Source organism: Hippocampus guttulatus, chromosome 2, assembly GCF_054856545.1.
Source record: "Hippocampus guttulatus isolate MCC_2025c chromosome 2, RoL_Hgut_1.0, whole genome shotgun sequence".
Classification (NCBI taxonomy): Eukaryota; Metazoa; Chordata; class Actinopteri; order Syngnathiformes; family Syngnathidae; genus Hippocampus; species Hippocampus guttulatus.
This window is the reverse complement of record NC_141262.1, coordinates 8,184,016-8,204,483: the sequence shown is the minus strand read 5'-3', so window position 1 is coordinate 8,204,483 and position 20,468 is coordinate 8,184,016. Positions and strand designations below refer to the sequence as shown.

Here is a 20,468-nt window from a genome sequence, read left to right as displayed (position 1 = left end):
AGTCAAATCACAGCACCGCAGAGAGGGTGGGAGGGAAGGGGGGGGGGGGGGGGGTGACTCCTCTCCTCTGTCCCAGAGTTCTGTTTAGAAAAAAAAAAAAAGAAGTTCTCAATGGAGACACACACACATACACCCCCCCCCCCCCCCCCCCGACACATTCACATGAGAAAGGAGAGTGTCAGTGGTCTGGACCTGCTGGAGCTAGAGGAGGCAGGGGAGTGGGGGAGGGAGTTGAGAAAGGGGAGGGAAGCTAATAGCAAGAGATGCACGTTTTAAAAGTAAAAGAAGTAAAGTTGGAGAGAGCTGAAAAAAAATATACAGACAGGATTCTGTCTAACGGTCAGTGGTCATTTGTTTTGAATGATGAGAAGCTTGGATGTGAAGTCAGACAGTCTCTGTTGGCAGCAACAATCTGGACCGCATCAAGCCCTCCATAAAACAACAAACACAATGAAAAGGAGAGAGAGAGAGAGAGGTCCAGGCAGGGAGAGGGGGGAGAAAAAAGGTTTTGGCAGTGTTTGTGGTGGCCTGCTTGGGAAACAAACATGCATGTCTCAGTTTCACAGGGAAATAACCTCATCCAATTTCAAAACAAGACAAGGCGAATCAGGTGTCTTTTCCAACACACGGTGAATGTAAGAAGTCAAGGAAATAAATGCCAGCTTTTTGAAATGACCAAGATTTAATCATATTTAAATGTTTCCATTCTGAAACAAACATCCTTTTTTTTTTTTTTTTGAATTTTTGGCAAATGCTTGTTGAAATGACACGTACTTTGAGGCACTCAACTTATTATCACAAAGCTTTCTTGGCAAACTTAAGGGGTGATGTCACATCAATTCGGCCTCTCGGGTTCACAGGGCGGAACTTGTTCTTGCTGAGCCTTTCAAAAGAAGACTTTCAGGACAGGGAGCAGGGAAACATAAACCCCGAATCTCAAAACAATCTCCTTAACAGACCAAAACAGGAGAAAGAAGAAAAAGAGCTGAAGTCCCAAATCTTAGATTAGCCCTCTTGGCAGATGAGACGAGCTTGTTTACTTTGTGGCTTTAAGAAGACCGTTGTATGCGCGTCTCTATATTTCACCCCCATCACGGAAGTGATGTTGTGTTCATTCTACTTAGCTTTAACAGTTTCATGACTCACACGTGGAGTCTCATGGTATCAAAACCGACGCACAAAACGTCTCGCCTGTTCATTGAGCTGAGAGACAGCTGCAGCCTGGTTTCCTTTGCCACATCGGATCAATGTGGCAAAATCATGTTTTTCCAAGAATTCAACAGGCTTTCGGTCTTCTCTCTTGCCACTTATCCAACACAGCAGAGTCATAGTAAAGAACGCTGTACTGCACACAACAAGCAGGAATTCCGGCAGCTCTTTTACCAATGCTTTCCCTTCTTGTCTTTTGGCGGTATCCGGAACATTGATACTTGTCGGTGCACTACAACATACACCAAGTCCTGAAAAAGCTTTTATATGCTTTGACTGGCTGATGAGATTCAACAGTAGAAAGAAGTAAATGTCAGAATCCTGAAAAATAAAATATTTTCACCACCTTCAACAAAAGCCGTTTGATCTCCTCTCTAGAGGAGCATTAAAAGAGAGAACGGGGAGGCAGGGGTGGCAACAGAATGAGGCTAAATTGGACAGAAACCACATTGTCCTCTAATTGTGAGAGCAATTCTTTAGTCCTTGCAGGGATTAATCAGAGAGTGTGCAAAAGCCCCTTCATTATATAGGGGGGTAACAACACAGCACTCCCACCGTAACCCTTTCTGGATCTTGATGCAATGGGCAAACAATCCGCTCTCCACCCTCCACCTCTAAATCCACCAATTTAACCTCCATGCATCTCGTACTTAGCGAGTGTGTGAAGGAGCCATTAAACTTAGCCCGCAGGCAAAAGTGCAGCATTGGTGCCCACTGTATCCACCTTATTCCTCCTCTGCATGAGCCTTTGCATGGTTTAGCTGCGCATAAGCCGAGACCCGTGTTTTGTTCGCAGAGTAACTCTTTGCGGGAGTCTACTTTCTATCAAAAATGTAATTAAATGCAGAAAGTCCGCACATAATCGTTTCTCTCTGAGAGCCCTCATGAAGAAAGAGGATACATTCTGAACTACACGATGCTTAATCAATTGGGGATAAAACACAAGCTGCCAGTGGTCAAACATGAATCGTTGTTGCAGGCGTTAAGACAGACAAAGGATGAACAAATTCCATTGCACTGGCAAAGTACTCTAGATTATAAATCAAGGGTTTCTAAAGTCCGGCCCGCCGCCCAATTGCAATAACATCTTTAGAAGCCGGCAACTTGTGAAAAAAACAGGGGAGGAGCTGAGTGAAAACTGGGTGTTGAAAAAGTGTGTGTGGAGGAGGAGGGCTTGCAGCGTCCATATCTACCTATTACAACTGCTGCTGCAATACGAATAACTGAAACAGTCGTCACATTTCTATTCAGAACACCCCAGTAAGTAAATATAATTCAGTTTCAAAGGTAAGTAGTAGTGAATCGCCATGTTTGCACAGCTTTTACATTGTCAAACGCCAATTTGTGAAGCATATGACGCAAAAAAATCCTCCAATAAACACTCCTTTAAAGAGTGTCAGCTCATTACAGACTGCTTTTGTTTCGATGATGAATGTGGAGATGTTTTGCTGCTGTTGGAGGATCGACTCTGGTGGGAAACACACCAAAATCCTGAAGAATCACAAACAATCTACAGTTGCATTTTGAACAGGAAGCTGTGATTAGTAGGGTTTGTTTGATCAATAAATAAATGAAACAATACATATTTTGTGGACTGTTATTGTGTGTTAAGGATTTAAAGGTGACCTTTTTTAAAGTGGTTCTTGCATCCTTTGATTTCCCTGTAGGCAGGCCTCAAGCAGAGAAGTTTGGACAGCCATGTTTTGAATGAAACGAAAATGTGGCAAAAACATTCAGAGTAGGACAACATAGCAATGCACATTAAAAATTGGTCGGAAAAAAAAAACTTGGTCAGGACAGTCAAATGAGACTTCCCCAACGCCGCAGCCTCAGAAAAATAAATTGGCACACATTTGGCTATGCCCACCTGTGTACCCGTTGCAAGGACTATTCTTTTCCACACACAGAGGACTCTAGGATTTTACTCGGCCTTCTGATGCCAATGCAAAAAAACGATATACAGTGAAACTCCTCTACAAAGAAATCATGTTTGCAGCAAGACATTTTTCACAACAGGTTTTTTTTCACTGTAGCAAATTTAATCTCAGATGTAAACACACACACACACAAACGTATGTGTACTCTTTATTTTTATTCCAATCATGCATAAGTATGAGCATACACTTATTTGACACTTCATATAGTGTAGAAAGAAAAAAAGGGAAAGAAATTGAGAAATTTACAATCAGCATTCACTTTCACTTACATCAATTTCTTGGATAATGTCTTTTATTTTCCTTCCTCCGTCTTTCATTTTGATCACTTTTACCCTCTCTTCCAGCGTCAGAACTCTTCTTGTCTTAGCTGCTTAACATCCAAAGGTCCGTTTTGTAGCCATTTTAGCAATGCAACGTTCTTGCTGCGTCTGTAACAATAACAAATACTTCCTGGACCACTGCGCATGTGTAAACCAGTGGGTGGTTGCTGTTGCCGTTTCCGAACGAAGCAATAGAGGTCGCTGTTGGATTAGACTTCGTTGTAGTGAATCTCGTCGCGAGGCAAGAGCAGAGAAAAAGATTTCGTAAAACGCAACAGGGGCTTTTTTCGTTGTATGTGGGGCAGGAAAGTGGGAATGGTGTGAATGCATTAAGATTTTTTTCACACGAGGGGGTATTTTTGTCCATGTAGGTTTCGTTGTAGAGGAGTTTCACTGTAACAGCAACTGGATTGTGTACTGTAGGCCTACCAAACCATTCCCTGGGACAAAAAAATCAAGGAAAAAAGGACTTGTAAATGACTTTGCTGAGTGGAAACCCTGCAAGATGAGCTTCTAATGTGTGAGCACAGCTTCTTTTGTGTGTTGAAGTGGAATTAGTTGGATTTAAATCCATGGCAAAGTATTTCTGACCTATTGGGGGGGCACGATGAGCCTTTTGCCTATATTCCAACACATTTCAAGGCTGTAAAACAGAATACAAAGTATTGGAATGTTTTCTTTTTTTGCGGTTTTGTTAATGCTCGATAAACCAATCACAAAATTAAAATTGGATACTCAGAAAAATATTTGGAGACAATAATCAGTCCTCTTGAGTGGCTGCGTGTTTATGGTTGTGTTTTGGCAGGGGCCTGGGTACAATAAAAAGTTTGCATCGCGTCCTAGCACCATGATGTTACGTCTCTGTCCCCTTCTGTGCACTTGAACCGGCCAAGAAAATACAGGGTGGGACCACTGTTTATGCTGCACTGTTTAAGTTGAATGCATACATGTACAATTCCTTGACGCAAAGTCCATTTTAAGACAAATGTTTAAAAATGGCAAAGCAGCACTTGAATAATACTATGAAGGTATTCATAGTGCTGAAGGGCCAGCTGTCACGACACGGTACATTCAAGCACCATCCTTTATTTTTAGCAGGGATGTGTTTATTTAACAGCTGTGTGATGTAACATTCTAGTTTCTCTCTTTTGGGGATACATGTTTACGTTACCTTAATGTACAGGCTTTTAGCACTTGCGCTGACATGAACATAAATAAGCTGTCTTCCGCTTGCTGTCAAAGATGATCGTAAGTGTTCTGACCGCATTATGAATATTGAATGAATGTTTGGGAGCTGTAGATGCAGATGATTTTATAGATTAAAATAAAAGTTGCATAACAGTTGTTGTGGAAAAGTACCAAAGGGGTATTTGTATTCAAATGATTGGGAACAGCAGATTTGTGCCTCAAACGGCCTCTGCACCCTCATCTGGCCTCACGCTGTATTTTGCTGCCCTCTCCTGGCAAGAACCTTGAGAACTAACCATTATGTTCCTATTTTTTTTCCATCCAACTATGTAAGTATGACGGTCGGACTTCTCGATATTATGACTAATTATATTTCGGAGGGGGTTATGTTCCAATCTGGATGAAAATATATAAAATTACCAAAAAAATTACATTAAAAAAAATTACATAATATATGTAATTTTTGATGGGTTTTAAAACTTAAGGGATGTTTATCATGTATTTTGCCCTGACATGTTAAGCAGACCTGTTTAATTGTTCAGTGTTCATATCTGATGCATAGGTCAGAGTTGTTATATTATGCATACAAACTTCAGTTTATGACCACCACACTTTAACTGTAGCGACAATAAAACACTGCTCCGGGTAACTATCAGCGACAATAACTATACAGAGGAGCAGTTACGGGGGTGGGGGGGTTGTAATTTCACTTTCACTCCGGGCAGACCTTTTGCCCCCTTCAACTCGAATCAAACTTTAATTGCTTCCTCTGCCTCTGGAAAAAAATAAAATGAAAAAAATCACACTTCTCACCCGAGTCATATGATGCTCAAGATCAACGGCTCCCATACAAAAGCTGTTTTACACAGCTAATAATTGACAACCCCAACATTAGAATCATAAGACATGATAACTTTTTTTCTTTAGTGCTAAAAATATAATTTGGATTAAATTCTAATCATATACCAGTAAAATCTAACTTTTTTTATTGATTACATGTAATGGATACAAAAAGTTTCCACACCGCTGTTCCTTTCCCACGTTTGTATACAGTCAAACGTAGGCCACAAAATAAATCATTCCAATAAATTGTCACATTCAAACTCATGTTAAAACACAAATCAATTCTAGCAGTTTGAGATTTTCAACGGTTAATTCCACCTTGGCATTTTCTCATCACAAACCCCTTGCGTTTGAAGAGGGGTGTGTAGACTTTTTATATCCACTGTATTATCATTACAATTCTTTACACACTGATTGGGAGCGCACACATAGAAATCATAGGCTTCTACTGCCTCATAGAGATGCATTTGGCAAGTTTAGCAATCAAGGTCGTGTTCCTTTTCTCAATGGCAATTGTTGTCCGCAGTTGTATTCAACTGCGCTGCACCATACCAAAAGTTGTTTGGACTGTTTTTAATCTAGAACACAATTGTCAGTATGTTGCAGACCAAAGTAAAAATGAAGCAAAAACAAACCAAAAAAAATGTGCAAAACATTCATTTGTTGATAGTGCCACTGTTTGGATCTCAGCATACCGTCAGGTCAATGCACTCACGTCGCTCACAAGAGTAGGCCAGGTGAGTCTCAGGTAAGGTGTGACGTCATCATGGTACTTTTGAACTCTCCGGTTGTAAATCTATAAAGGTGTGTACTTGCTGCTCAGGTAGCCGGCCATTGTGTGTCTCTGTGTGTGTGCGCATGAGTTAGTAGCGTCTGAGTGGTGGGGAAAACAAGAGACGTTGAAGTTGCTGCGAATAAACACCGAAAATGGTCCAGGAGGTTTGAGTGGTTTACCTGAGAGAGGCTGCTGGTCGCCAGCATGTACCCTAACTCCCAGCCGGCCAGACTCCCGGCGCAGACGCTGCCTATCAACAGCCAGTACATGGTGCCTCCGTATGACTTCACCGCTTACCATCACATGCCGGGAGTCGCCGACCCATCCGCGAGTGCCTGGAATCCCGTTTACCGCGAGGAGTACCCCTTCAATTTCCCGGGTTCCAGCCCTGGCGCCGGGCAGGTGAACTTCAACTCAGCAGAGCTGAGCGGCGTGTCCGCCGGCCCTGGAGGAGGAGCCCTCAACCACTACAACCTTTTCTCTAGTCAGGACCCCTTTTGCCGAAGGAGACCCCATGAACCCGCCAAGGTCCCGGCCCCTCCAGGTTTGACTGCTTTATAATGACATGAAGTTCATGTTTTCCTTGAGGTTTTAGTTACATATCGATATTGATACCGAGTGGTGTTTTTGGACAGGAAAAACATTTTCTGACATACATATCAGCAGCACGAATCGCTCGCTTACCATGTACTGTGCTCTTTACTGATGATTATTTGTTATTATTTGGTGATTAGAAACAACTAAACAACTATTAAAAAATAATACATGACAGGGATTGATGTACTCGCCACCCTTCTGGAAACTGGTTCAGTCATTGTTATCTAAAAATCTTTTTTTGATTAACCACAAAATGACAATAGATCTACTTTCATGAAGGCCAAAGAAAATGAGAGAATAACGACTGTTACAAGGCTGAAATCGCAGGATTTGGAGTTTTTTAAGTAAAAAAAAAAGGATCCAAATGATTACTCAATTATCAAAATAGTTGTTGATTAATCGAAAAATTTGGACATCTGTAATATATACAGAAACAAATCAATAGAAAATAAAATCCTAAAAGTATTTCTGCATAGTAGTAAATATAGTTTATACCAGTGTTTGCCAACATGTATTGAACCAATTAAGGCACATATTTTGCATATTTCTCACCGCACAATACCAACATATACATGACAGCATATTTTGTTTCACTAAAGTAGCTCGAGAGGAAACGTACTCTTGTTACATCACTATCAACACAGGTATAATGTTGATTATATATATTTTTTTACGTTTTGAAAATGATTCATAGCCAGTGGCGGTTCCTGATTGGTGCAATATGTCTGTCAGCACCAAGAAACATTTCTGAAGAGATGCCAAAAAAAAAATAATAATAATAAAAAGTGCTCTCTACAATGGCTTTCTCTTGGTATCATGACATGTCAAGCACTGAAATTTGGATGGGGAATTTTGGGCCCCCTGTGGAGTCAGACGGGGTGCCATTCAAGATACGATCACCGCTGTTCATATCCCTGGCAATTTTGAAGAAACATAATCGACTGCTCAAATAAATAAAAGGAACATTCAAACAGCACAATCTAACTCCAAGTGTTCCCTTTATTAATTTTTTTTTTTGATCAGTTAATTTTGGATCATTCTAAAGAATCCTGCTCAAGTCCAGCTAAAATTACAGCCTTTCAATTATAATAGAAAAAGTATAAAACATTGGGCATGCATGTAGTGAAAAACTATTTAGTTTTGGTCAGACAAAAATTATGGGAAAAAAACTCAACATATTTAGTCTTTTTACACTTTTTACTGTATATAAACATGTCATTTTAAGACAAGCCACAAAAACATTAAAATAACATGCACATGTTTTGAGTCTATGTGTACTAGTAAACTACAAGAAAAATCTACCTATACACATATTTTATACATACATATTATATATATATATATATATATATAGTTGCATCCTAAAAAGTAAATCTTGAATCTTGCACGATTCTGAATCCAGTGTATATTATTTTACGAGCCTGTCACATAGACAACCTATGCTACAGGTTGCTTTCTACACACGGCAAATGCAATGCACGCAGTCTGTGAAAATTGTTATAATAATGCACCTATTTACCCAAGGCTTGAGGCTGGGACGTTATTTTTAAGTTGCTCCCGATGACAAGTTAACCACTAATGCTTGTTTTCATGCACATCACCAATTTCGACACACACACGACATAGTTAAGTCAGAGTGACTGTGCACACACACTCACACACACACACATCCATCAAGCTTTTGGCCTCTCCCTTCCGCAAACTTGCGTGGGATGTCAATGCAAAGCTAACAAAGCAGGCACCGCAGGCTGCTAAAGTGTGGTTCCCCACCCTCTCTCTGTGAGCACAAGGGTGACAAGCGGACGAGATAATACGATTTAGAGGGGCCACAGTATGCAGACCCTCGGGGCCTCACTCATGTCTGCGTGTCCCACGTTCCCGTTTGCTCTACTTTGATCGATGTCATCACGCAGTCAAGATTTCCCGATCAATAACTGACTCACCCTTTTCTGTGAATGTGTGTGTCAATGAATAGCTGCCTGTGTAAACAACTATGTAACGGGCTCACGGCGATAAGGAAAAGCCCTGCCGCAGTGCACTGGAGAGTCTTTCCATTAAGTTTGATAAATAGAACGGATGGGGCTTTAAGTGGCGCCTGAACTTGAACCCGGCACCAGACAAAAATCTCAATGTCAAAATAGTCGTCCACTTGGCTACGCGACGTGTGACTCACCGCAGTGAGTGTGTCGATTTGTCTTTTAATTTAGAGAAGAGCAGGCACAGCTCCCGGCTTTTTTTTTCTCTCTCCCGGGGTGAAAGGGAAGGCTCGACTGATATATCGTGGGGCTGAGAATAAATGTATTTTAGAAGATCAAATAAAATACTCATGTATGATATAATGGACAAAGATGAAAACAAAGGGCCTGGTTGCTGTCGGTTATTTTAGTTATTTTTACTTCATTTTATTAACGTAAGACGTACCATCAATTAATTTTTTTAGAAGCCTTTTTATTTTGTTCATGAAAATGGTTTTCGACTTTACTTTTAGTTGTCCCCTTAGCTTTCGTTAACTCTAATAATGCCAATAATCCTTGATGCCAGTTTGAAAAGCTTTGTAATTGACTGTCGATGGCAATAAATGGCGGCAAAGTCCTTTTTATCAGCCCCTCCAAAAGGGTGGAGTGCCCTCTCTGGGTCGGGGATGAGATCCTGCCCCAAGTGGGGGAGTTCAAGTATCTTTGGGTGAGGACAGGATGGAGCGGGAGATCGACCGCTCGGTCAGGGCTGTATCGGTCTGTCATGGTGAAAAAGGGGTTGAGTCCAAAGATCTCCCAGATGAGTAGGGTCAGTCGGGTGGCTCTGCTGGGGGCATTTGGGGCAGTCGTAGATTACGTGCCCTGCAGTCTCCTCCCCGAGACCGCACTTCCTGCTGGTTGTGTCGACCGCGCGATTGATTTTGGCGAGCCAGTATCGATTGATTATTTTTTATATTTAATAGAAAATATTTGTGGGCAAAAATAACATATAGAGACACGACAGTCCTGTTTTAGATCAATTTCTTACGCTGATGCTCTTGCCGTAAGTGGGAAAAATCATTGGCCCGGCAAACATGATGTGACGGGGAAAAGTAAGCCATTTTGCACCGTAGAGAATAAGTGGACTTGTTTTGTATGTTTTAGGAGGAAAGACTCGCACAAAGGAAAAATACAGGGTGGTTTACACGGACCACCAGCGGCAGGAGCTGGAGAATGAGTTTCAGTTCAACCGCTACATCACAATGAGGCGCAAGTCGGAGCTGTCCGCGGCACTGAACCTCTCCGAAAGACAGGTGTGAGCCCAGGGCTGCGTGGGAGTTTGTCCGATGCGAAAATTGTCTGGGCCGTTGCTTGCAGCTGAAGATGGCTACGTCTGATATTTGGATTTGGGGCATCACTTCTTATCCATCTTCCTTTTCAAAATTTGATCAATCAAACACAATGAGTTGGAGTGCGGTGTTATTTTTAGGTTTCATAGATCATGAAAAGAATCGTTCAAGGTTTTTCCTGCAGTTGACGGATGTGATGAACTTCATGTCACACTCATAAGAATATGCTGTGTGCAAACAGGTTGTTACTTTGTTACAAAATAGATGCGAAGAGCCCAAAATATCACCACATTACTTAGCTATCTTGTCTCTGAAATATTAAAATTTCAAGCACTTAATCTAGAAATGTCTAAACCTTGAAGGTACAACATTATAATTCAAGTGTCCTCAAGTATTCCAGTCAGCTGTGGTAACCCTATTTTAGCTTAAAAATGATTGCCGTAGTGTGTGAACAAGCAAAAACATCAAACAAAACAAAAATTGGTTACCAAGGTTGAAGTCATTGAAGTCTTGAGGGTTTTTTTTGGGTCGACTAGTTAGCACGTCCGCATCACAGCACATAGGGGCAGGGTATGATTTTCTCCGGGCACTCCGGTTTCTTCCCGCATTCCAAAAAAACATTCATGACAGGCTGATTGAACACTCTAGATCAGGGGTATCCAAAGTCGGTCCTCGCGGGCCACTATCCTGCCCGTTTTCCATCTGTCCCTGCTGCAACACACCTGATCCAAATGATGAGAATCATTCTCATGCTCGCTGATGAGCATGATCATTTGAATCAGGTGTGTTTCAGCAGGGAGCGATGCAAAACAGGAAAGACAGCGGCCTGTGAGGACCGGAGCTGGTCATGCCTGCTCTAGATTGTCGGTAGGTGTGATCGTGAGCATGAATTTTCGTTCGTCTGTGTGTGCCCTGCGATTGGCTGGCAACCAGCTCAGGGTGTACCCCGCCTACTGCCCGAAGACGGCTGGGATAGGCTCCAGCACACCCGTGACCCTCATCAAGGTGCTGGATGGATGAAGAGATAGATGCATGAAGAAACATGTTTTTAAAAAAAAAAATGTTTTTAATTAAAAAATTGCAGCCTTTCCCATTTGAAAATTGCATTCTCTTACTTTGAGATGTTGATTGGGCTTCGATTAATTGCTCATCATTATTAAGTGCTTAATATTTAAAAAAATATGTGTACTGTAAGCATCTTCCGAGGATATATTGTAAAGAAAAAAATTAAATGTGAGAATAAAAAGGAATTGACTCTGGAAAAAGGCACGTAAACAAACCCCCTTTATTAATTGCATTTAACTCAGCGAATATCAACAAAGAGCATGGATGGGGAAGGTGACATCTCTCTGTTTTGTCTGTGCACAACAATTCTTGAAGTAGAATCTTTGCCACCTGCCAGGTGAAGATCTGGTTTCAGAACAGACGCGCCAAAGAAAGGAAGATACACAGGAAGAAGCTGCAAGATTCCCAGCAGCCCTCCACGTCCACCTCCACCCCGCCTGTGCCCACTGGGTCCAGTGACGGCCACAACGCACCAAGCCCAGGCAGCAATATTCTACCAAGTGCCATATCAGAAGAGTACAAGATGGAGTTCATATGACTGGGAAGTTGTTTTGTTTTTAAACCGAATGAGAGAAGAGATTAGTGAAGTGTTGAAATGATGAACTGTGAGCCTTTCACAATAAGGGCATTAGTCCGAAATGAACTATTTTTTGACAACTTTAATCTGTGAATGCGGATGACTGCGCAGATACTGTTAAGACCCAGAATGAAGAGATATAAATGGTCACAATGAAGGAAAATGTTAAAATTATGTTTGCCGATGCTGGAATTTCTTCTGTTTACTATGCTTTAAATATTAAACAATGTGAATTGCAATTGAGCACATCAGGGATTAACACAATGTAAAAAAAAAAATCATTTTGAGGCAAGGAAAATATTTTTATATTGGAAACAAGAAGAAAGAACAGAAACAGTTTGTCACAACGAAGGAAAGATCAGCTTTCACATTCATATTGACACAGAAAACATCGTCTCAGTCAAATGAGCAACGCAGCTGCGTCGTATTGCACGCACCAAATACTCTATATTACAAAGGTGTACAAACCGTGTTGATTTAAAATGGGGGCGGGAAAAAAACATTTGTGAAAGGAATAGTTCCCAGCACAGTCACGACCCCGGTTGAAGTGTGAAAGGTTTTGTGCTAACAGAAGTATTAGAAAGACGCCAGCCACATCCTGAGGAGCAGTTGCAAATTGCCCAACAGCATGTGACTCATGAGCGAATTGGCCTTTATACCTCCATTCGCACATGCGCACACACTCTCGCACATTTTCAGCAACTGTGTGATTTACTGTGAAATTAAAAAAACAATTCCCAGCCTTGCTTCCTTTTCTGGGGGGGCTGCAAAGGTGGTGGTGGAGGGGTTGGGAGGTGGGGAGTGGGTCAACTATTTTAAGTACTTTACAAGAAAGACAGCTGCAGGCTTCTTCAGATGCCCTCTTTAACTCTTTCGTTTCAAAAGAGGAAGGAAAAGTTTCAAAAGTTGCACATTTAAATGCTCACATTGGCCAAAAGACTAACGTCTTGCTGTTGGATCATCTTGGAAAAAAAAAAATGGGTTGACATGTTGATGCGTTCCGGCCTCCCTGTGTGGAGTTTGCATGTTCTCCCCGGGCCTGCGTGGGTTTTCTCCGGGTGCTCCGGTTTCCTCCCACATTCCAAAAACATGCATGGCTGGCTGATTGGGCGCTCTAAATTGTCCCTCGGTGTGAGTGTGGGCGTGGATGGTTGTTCGTCTCTGTGTGCCCTGCGATTGGCTGGCAACTGATTCAGGGTGTCCCCCGCCTACTGCCCGGAGACGGCTGGGATAGGCTCCAGCACCCCCGCGACCCTAGTGAGGATCAAGCGGTTCGGAAAATGGATGGATGGATGTTGATGCGTTTCAATTTTCTTATTAAAATATGTTTGGCTGAGCAATTATTTTGTTTTGAGTTCTTTAGAGGTGTTCATGCATTTTCCTTAACGATTGTGATTCGCAAAGTGTGGTACGTATGCCACAAGTGGTCCTCGGGCTCCCTCAAGTGGTATGCAAAAGAATCCCTGAGTTGAATCTCCAAACTGGGCATGTTATTTCGATCCAGATTAGTACAATTGTTCAGAACAGTTCCACTGTATTAAACTTTTCAGTTCAGGACATTTGCATTTAATCAGTTTGTTTTAACTTTCATGAGCAATGCATTTGAATAAAATCATTTTTTAAGTAAACTTGTCATTTTCCTATATTTACAATGTGTATATGGTAATGTATTTACTGTAAGCATGATACAAACACCTTCTTCCATGGCACAACACACACACATACACAAACCCGCCCAAAAAACAACAACAAAAAACGGTAATTTCTCTTGAGAGATAGAGAGAGGAAAAAATACATTGTACCGTCCCTCTGGATCATTCATGGTTGATTACAAGGTCTGCTATTGCAGCTCTGATGTCATCAGTAATTCTCTTTCTAACTCGTCTTGCTCTGCCACCATCTTGCCGTCCTCCTCCCCTTCCTCTTCCTTCTTCACCCCCCCCCCTTTCTCTGCTTCCTCCAATTTTCGCCGTTCTCAATCTTTCTGCTCCATCACACTCCACACCAACAGTTTACCTGTGGCTTGTTTATAGTGCTCATGCCGATTGCAAAGTCAACTAATTATCCAAAAGAGCTTTCTCCTCTGACAGTGTGACCGGACAGTTGGAAGAATCATGTAAAAAATAGCCATAAATGTGTACAGTTTTTCACGGAGTGTGTTGATCATTCGGAAATTGAGTGTAAAGCAGTAAATTGTTCCAAATTATAAACTCAGTTCAAAGACAGTGTTGGTGGTTGTAGTTTTGCAAACTCTGTGAGTGGTTTTGCGATACATATTAAAATTTTTAAAAATAGTTCGACAAGAATCACTGTTAGAGCTTAAATATTGAGGAAGAAAAACTGTCAGCCAAGTGTTGATGTTCAAACTGTGCATAATGTGACTGTGGTTGTACAAAAATATTTGTTATACTTTTTTGAAATAAAACCACTGCCTCGTTTTTTTTTTTTTTTTTTTTTTTTTTTTGCATGGATACTACTATGCTACTGAATTTTAATGTTGGCCTTTATGTTCGTAGTTAGAGAGGTAAGTGATAGTTGATGTAAAATGTTTGAGAACTACTGGCTTATCTTACTCAGCGTTGGAGGTAACTGAATGCTATGACAGTTCACTTTGGGTGAAAGGCAGAGACGGCTAGTCAATGACAGGGCACTTAGGTAAGCCATTCACACAATCACTGAGTGGGAATGTAGCAAAGTTGCCCAGGGGGGAGTCAGGCAAGTGAACCACAACACCATCTGTGACTTCTTGAAAACAAATTCAATTGAAATTCTGTAGAAATACATCAGAAATCATTCAGGAAGAGTATTTTGTTTTAATGAGGCGACCAGAACAATCAGGCTTAAAATCTTTGTTTTTTTTTATTTTTTTTATTGAGTATATTTTAAAACATTTTTGAAATTTAAAAAAAATGTGGTTTGCATTGTACAACATACAACATTAAATCCATGGTCTAAAGATTTAGGCTACGTCGAAGAAGAATGATTTGAGGCATGACTTTGGGTTTATAGTTTTATATCCTTTGGCATGGTAGAGTCCGATCACATCAATATGTCACAATAGCAATTCACTTCATTTAAGTGTCATTCTATCATTTTTTTTAATACAGATTAAGCATTGCACATTTTCCAAAATGAAAGTTGTTTATGTAAATAAAACTGGTTTACAGAATACTGCACAATTTGGTGGGCTTAACACAACGCTTAACATGAAGTTAAAACGGCGCGGAACTGCTAGAGCTGTTTTATGACACTTGTGTCATGTTATCAATTATTTGCTGGGTAGATTATGTCAGTCAAAAGTTCAACAGAGTTTTAAGGAGAGCATTCAGTTAAAAATAATCTCAGGTGGGTGTTTGAGGACACTGCAACAATCACAGACCATAAAAATGTTTGATGGGGCTGTGAATCAGCTAAACGGTTGACCAGAATTGCCAAACTTTGACCCCAAACGACCAACCAAATTAATTATAGTCAAAGAAGAATGATTGTGTGTGTGTGTGTGTGTGTGTGTGTGTGTGTGTGTGTGTGTGTGTGTGTGTGTGTGTGTGTGTGTGTGTGTATCTATATCTATAGCTATATATTTTTTTAAATTATATACAGTATATATATATATATAGAGAGAGAGAGAGAGAGAGAGATAGATAGAGGGCGGTCCGGTGATCGAGTGGCTTGCGCATCAACCTCACAGGGCAGAGGTACCAGGTTCGATTCCAGCTCCGGCCTCCCTGTGTGGACTTTGCATGTTCTCCCCGTGCCTGTGTGGGTTTTCTCCAGGTTCTCCGGTTTCTTACCACATTCCAAAAACATGCATGACAGGCTGGAGGCTGTCCCATCTGTCTTCGGGCAGTAGGCGGGGTACACCCTGAATTGGTTGTCAGCCAATCACGGCACACATTGACGAACAACCATCCACGCTCACACTCACACCTATGGACTATTTTAGAGAGTTCAACCAACCTACTATGCATGTTTTTTGGAATGTGGAAGGAAACTGCAATACCCAGAGAAAACCCACACAGGCCCGGGAAGAACATGCAAACTCCTCAAGAAGGCCAGAGCCTGAAATCGAACCCTACACCCTGATAGATAGATAGATAGATAGATAGATAGATAGATAGATAGATAGATAGATAGATAGATAGATAGATAAATAGATAGATACCGCATATAGTATTCACACAAACACCTTGTGTAACACTTTACGTAAGAAATGGGTCATGTTGCAAAGGGTGATACAGGGTTTAAAAAAAGTCAAAGCCTATCATGCCACAGAGAGCAAAGGTTTGACCACGCCCATGACCAAAGGCAGATGGGAATTGCAAATAAATTTCCTTCAAAATCTTCTTACGCTTGAATTGCTTTTGCACAATGTTCACTGTGAGTTTATTTTTCTTAGAAATGTGATCATTGTGCAATAAGTGCAGCAAGATTTCATACGGAACTACCGTGACTGCAGCATATCTGATCATATTGCTTGCTATTCTTTCTTGCTCCATATTTGGAGGACAACCACATTCTTCTTAAAATGAAAGCTACAAAATCTTCCACTATCTGTTGCTTGGCAGAATTTGCCAATTTGAATAGAATATAAATATATACATTGTCAGTAATGCTCACTGTTTTACAGTGATGTCTTTATATTCAGGTTTCACCATTTGAAAATTAAGAGTTAAGTTGTAACAACAATTTTTTTTCAGCATGGCAAAATACAAGCTACAGTATGAATGATATTTATGATATTTAGCCTCTCTTCAAATGAGACAACAAATAGTTACTGTCTCCTATCGACACACCCCAAAACATGTCAAACTAGGCGGGTGTGCGTAGATGTAAGTTCCGCATTAGATATGCAGTTGAGGTGTCAAAAAAAGTCTGAAATTACCTTTTATTTCATTTTCATGGCTAAAATACTGTCCAGTGTGTATATTTCTTGTATTATCGTGTTTCTTAAATTGACGGCAGGTGCAATATGTAAAAGAACATAACAGTTAACGACATTCAAATGTAAAGCAGAGAAAAAGAGAGTAAGTTACCAAAATTACTAAAATATATATCTTGCTTGGCTCTCGACGAAGGCGGACGCTTTTGCTTTCTGCCCTGTCCCCCACCCCACCACCACCCTTCCCTGCTCGCCACTCAGTCCTTGTGCTGTCTTTTGTCTGACTTTTCCTAGCCTCCTGTCGTATTTTCATCCTAAAAACAAACATGGAATTGGTTGGCTGGTCTCTCGATGCCATCGACAACATTTTCTCGATGAGAAGAGCAGGCAGTGGGGAGCCTACTTGCCCCTCGGGGACTTTTGCTGCTGGGTACACCCTAGATCCTTGGAGGAAGCGGAGAATGGTGTGCCTGTCAACACTGTCCATTGAGGATTTGGACGACATCTACATTTTCGGCCTTCCGATAACAGGTATGCTGCTGTTTGGTGTGAGCAGTTTCCTGATCTATCGAAAATTCAACCGACGGGAGCGGCTCTATTGGACGAGGCTGCCGGTCTAAGGATGGCATAACGCGGATGTCCAACACTCAGACTCAGACTGTGCTCAACCACAAACTGTTGCGGGTTTGGAGCGTCACAGCAGGATGGACAACAACTTGGAGAAAACTGGAATCCGTGTTCAATTACTGACTGAAATCATGGATTTGGCTGATCGACGCCACTAAAGAGACATGAGCCACGGACTCAAGGCTGTCTTAAATTCTTGGGCAGCCTGCTACCAAAACAACATCTGCTATCTCGACCTTCCCCTGATGAAAATATGCACGGAAGCTAGTCCCCCACCATCACCCCCTCCCTCATACATTCCCTTGATTCACCGTCTTCATTGTTTATGTCTTGTGACCTGTTGTAACTGTCATATGCTTGTGCAGGAGTTTTTTTGCCTCACTCAAATTATCCTCAAAATGAGGGTAGTTCGAGCGTGGGGTTTTTTCTCCCTCTTTCCCTCCCCTGTGGTTTCTTTCTGACCTTCGGGTTGAGTGAACGCTGGCGCATTTTGGCTGCCGCTGCTCAACCCGTATTGTTTTGTGTTTTTTGTTATTGTAAAGTGTCCTTGGGTGTCTTGAAAGGCGCTTATAAATAAAATGTATTATTATTATTATTATTATTATTATTATTAAAAGAACGCACAGTGGAGGACATGTAAGCACATTAACAAAAAACTTTAAAAACATTTCCAAAAAATGTAAAGTAAGTAGATAGAATAAAAAATATGTATCTAAAACTCACCAAATGAAAAAAAAAGATTGAAAAATTATTAGAAGACCTTAACCCTTTCATGCACAAAAAATAATAATCAGGATTTTTTTTTCTCAAGTGTTTTTTTAGTCTTTAGGCATAGGGGGGGGGGGGGGACGATGGCAGTGGCAACACACATAAGGATCCATTGTAGTGGTTAATGAATGACTGTGGTATTAAGATTAATTCATATAAGAGAAAACAACATGTGAATGGCTGTCCACTCTCATAACCGCTGTTCCTGAAAGGGTTCATCACAAATTTGGGGGAAAAAAGTTTTTAATCTGGATTTAAAAGCATTTACACTTGTGACTGACTTCACTTCTGTTGGTATCTCATCCCATTTGCATCCATCATCATACCTAAATGCAAATTCACCATGTTTACTTTCAACTCTGGGCTCAACGAATTGACCCATGTTCGCAGATCTCTCAGCTCTATTGGGTTTATAATCAATCAGTATTTCTTTGCTCTATACAGGACATAAGACATATTGTAAAATTTTGAATTTTAACATCTATTCTACATCTGATTGGGAGCCGGTATAAAGTCTTTATGACTAGAAAAATACTTTGTATGTTCAAGCTGCTAGCAAGATTTGAATCTGGCTTTACTTCACCACTACCACTTTCTGTCCTTTAACCAAGTAACGCCCCTCAACATTTTTTTTAATGTGTGTGTGTGTGTGGGGGGGGGGGGGGGGTATTGCTCCCTTTCAAAGTGCCCATGTGCACCACATGCACTGTGCACAAGCAACGTTAGCCAAGGCGATAGCATGGATTATTTATGTTAGAAAGTTACCAAACATGAAATGTTTCCGGAATTATATTGTATTATTTGGAATGTACAATAAATTACAGATAGGTGAGAGGTGCTAAACTTACCTGAGTAACTGGCAGACAATTTGAGCGTGAGCATACATGACTGCATGTGTGTACATGGGAAAAGGACAGACTATTGGGTCACACCCTCTGTCTATACAGTCCCCGATTGGCTAGTTTTGTCACTCCGTGGCTAGGCTGATTGAGCAAGAGTACCAAGGTAGCGCCTGTGAGGAGCGTCTGGCTCATTGATGTAGAACTTGCATTTGCTATGCAGTCTGTTGTTTGTTGTTTTTTAACCAGACTACAGCACTGCAGTAGATTATATCATCAGATTTGTTGCCATGGGCATACAGGTACTGTGCATGTACATAATATAAAAGTAATATAGACAAATTTGTTGGCTTGGCCCTCTGCAACTCTTTAAGGTTTTTTTTGGCCCCTTGGCAAAATTAATTGCCGACCACTGATTTCGAGTCTTCAATTAATTTAATGTTTTTGAATATCGGATGAAGCACGAATAGAACCCCACACAGGCAAAGGAAAAACATGCAGACTCCACAGAGAAAGCTGTGAGCCAGGACTCAAACGACAAACCTCAGGAATCTGATGCAGAAATGCCAACCACCATTTCTACCATGCAGCCCGCACCACTTGACAAGTGAAAAAAATCATTTTTAATCTTTTGATTTGGCATCGTTGCTTAAAACCATCCTATATCAGATCACGCTTCCGCTGAAGTTTCAGTAAAAGTAGCCATACCTTTCAGAAAGTACCAATTCTGATTCTTTCAAGAGTTTCAAATGCAAGGAATTAAAAAAAAATCAAACCACAGATTAGAAAAGAGAAGAAAAACTACAAGGAAAGCAGAAGTATGTGCGTCATGGAAACAATATTCCTGCTGACTGTGACCTTTCGAACACCCAAGAGATTTTTTTATCTTGGAAAGAGAGCAACATCTGTGGGTTGACCAAGATGGAGCTAAATATCAACACAAGCACACGCAAGGACATTTTTTTTCCTTTGGTTTATTGCTGTCCTCAAACAGCTTACATATTTCAATTTAATAAATATATTCAATATTAAATGCATACCATGAAATGAGAAAAGTGACTCAATTTGTTTGTTTGCAATGACAGAGGTGAACAAGCATTCATACGCACAAGCCCTGGAAACAGCAGCAATCCTATTGGCCTCACTGTTGCTTCAAACAGAGATCGAAAAAAATGATATTACCGTACTACTAAAACAGGAGCAATAATAGTAATAATAATAATTCGCTTAGGATTTTTACTACCAGTTCCCATTCTCATAGTTCTCTCTCTCTTATATAAAATATAATATCATATAATATAATATATATAATAATATATAGCGGCCCGGTAGTCCAGTGGTTAGCACGTCGACTTCACAGTGCAGAAGTACCGGGTTCGATTCCAGCTCCGGCCTCCCTGTGTGGAGTTTAAATGTTCTCCCCGGGCCTGCGTGGGTTTTCTCCGGGTGCTCCGGTTTCCTCCCACATTCCAAAAACATGCATGGCAGGCTGATTGGATGCTCTAAATTGTCCTTAGGTGTGAGTGCGGGCGTGGATGGT

The 20,468-nt window shown here is 41.0% G+C and overlaps 1 protein-coding gene across 1 annotated transcript; it reads left to right on the top strand.

Moving 5' to 3' along the window:
* The first annotated feature begins 6,476 nt into the window (after positions 1 to 6,476).
* LOC147208382 (homeobox protein CDX-1-like) lies at positions 6,477 to 12,486 on the top strand. The gene is made up of 3 exons (XM_086134139.1): positions 6,477 to 6,816; positions 9,989 to 10,137; positions 11,576 to 12,486. Exons 1-3 carry the CDS (start codon positions 6,477 to 6,479, stop codon positions 11,774 to 11,776), a joined length of 690 nt encoding a protein of 229 aa, XP_085990265.1. The 3' UTR covers positions 11,777 to 12,486.
* Positions 12,487 to 20,468: the final 7,982 nt, after the last annotated feature.